At 38.0% G+C, this 1,278-nt stretch overlaps 1 protein-coding gene across 1 annotated transcript; it reads left to right on the forward strand.

Moving 5' to 3' along the window:
* Positions 1–9: 9 nt before the first annotated feature.
* LOC113341205 (thioredoxin Y1, chloroplastic-like) lies at positions 10–1,053 on the forward strand. The gene is made up of 3 exons (XM_026586180.1): positions 10–125; positions 460–637; positions 767–1,053. Exons 1-3 carry the CDS (start codon positions 10–12, stop codon positions 833–835), a joined length of 363 nt encoding a protein of 120 aa, XP_026441965.1. The 3' UTR covers positions 836–1,053.
* The last annotated feature ends 225 nt before the right edge of the window (positions 1,054–1,278 follow it).

Genomic DNA, 1,278 nt, shown 5'->3' on the forward strand with positions numbered 1-1,278 from the left:
TATATAACAATGTATTTCTGTTGTGCAATTCTGCAGGTTGAGGCAAAGAAACAAACATTTTCTTCCTTCGATGACTTGCTTGCAAATTCCGAGCAGCCTGTTTTAGTTGACTTTTATGCTACCTGGTATGCTCTTCCTTCCTCTGAAATCCACGAGATTTACTGACTTGTGCCATTACAGAACTTCCTCTAGTGAATTTTGTGTGTCGCTTTAAATAAAACGTGTTATACTCTCAACATTAAGTATACCTCTGTTGAGTGATTGTCACCAAATACAAACCCCAAAATAAGTGGCATGACACAAGGTGTTTAATTGAAAACCCAATGCTGAAAAGTACTTATGACCAGGGGCACATTGGCAATATGAATGAGAATGAGCAAGTTGCAACAATATGTGTTTACTTCCTGGCATTCTCCTTACTACACCTGGTTTTGGTCTAATCTAGCATCTTTTTTGCAGGTGTGGTCCTTGCCAATACATGGTTCCCATTCTCAATCAAGTCAGTCTTGAGTTGAAAGAGAAAATACAGTTGGTGAAAATCGACACAGAGAAGTATCCAAAAATTGCTGATCAGTACAAAATCGAGGCACTACCTACGTTCATCATATTCAAGGATGGGAAACCTTGCGATCGCTTTGTAAGTAAATCTTCAAAGTTTCCGTCCCCATAAAAAATTGAGGATGTCTTCAAACTGTACTCATTTAATGCTTTTGCGAACGTGTGGCTTTCTGCTAATCATTTTGGATTGCTTGTGATGAAATCTCAGGAAGGAGCATTGGCAGCTGACAAGCTCGTTGAACGAGTTGAAACTGTATTGAAGAATGCTGATGCATAGTAAATAATTCCTGCAGAGGCGGTGATGGTCCTCTCTAGTTTGTATCAAGTTGCAGTGTAGTTTTACAAAACTCATTTCCATTGTTTTCTCTTCATCATTCGTTGCAAGGACTACCTTGACACACTTTTGTTCTTTTACTTCTGTATTTCGGTTCCGGAATCCTTTGTGGTAAATATTGCTTACACAATTTAATTTATGGTTTATTTTTCCCTTGCTTCTGGATCGTCTTACAGCTATGTACACAAAATTCCTCTTGAATAAAAGTGCGTGTATGACCAACTTGTGACCTAAACACTACTTCCTCGGGACCATATCTCTTTTCTTGTACACCATACAAGCTGATCTTATGGGCTGATAAATGCAGTGTATATCTTTTGGCTCAAATTCAAAGAACATGGATAAATTTCAGTTTACACAGATTTCAGCAATATGCAATATCCATT

Source organism: Papaver somniferum, unplaced genomic scaffold (assembly GCF_003573695.1).
Source record: "Papaver somniferum cultivar HN1 unplaced genomic scaffold, ASM357369v1 unplaced-scaffold_2503, whole genome shotgun sequence".
Classification (NCBI taxonomy): Eukaryota; Viridiplantae; Streptophyta; class Magnoliopsida; order Ranunculales; family Papaveraceae; genus Papaver; species Papaver somniferum.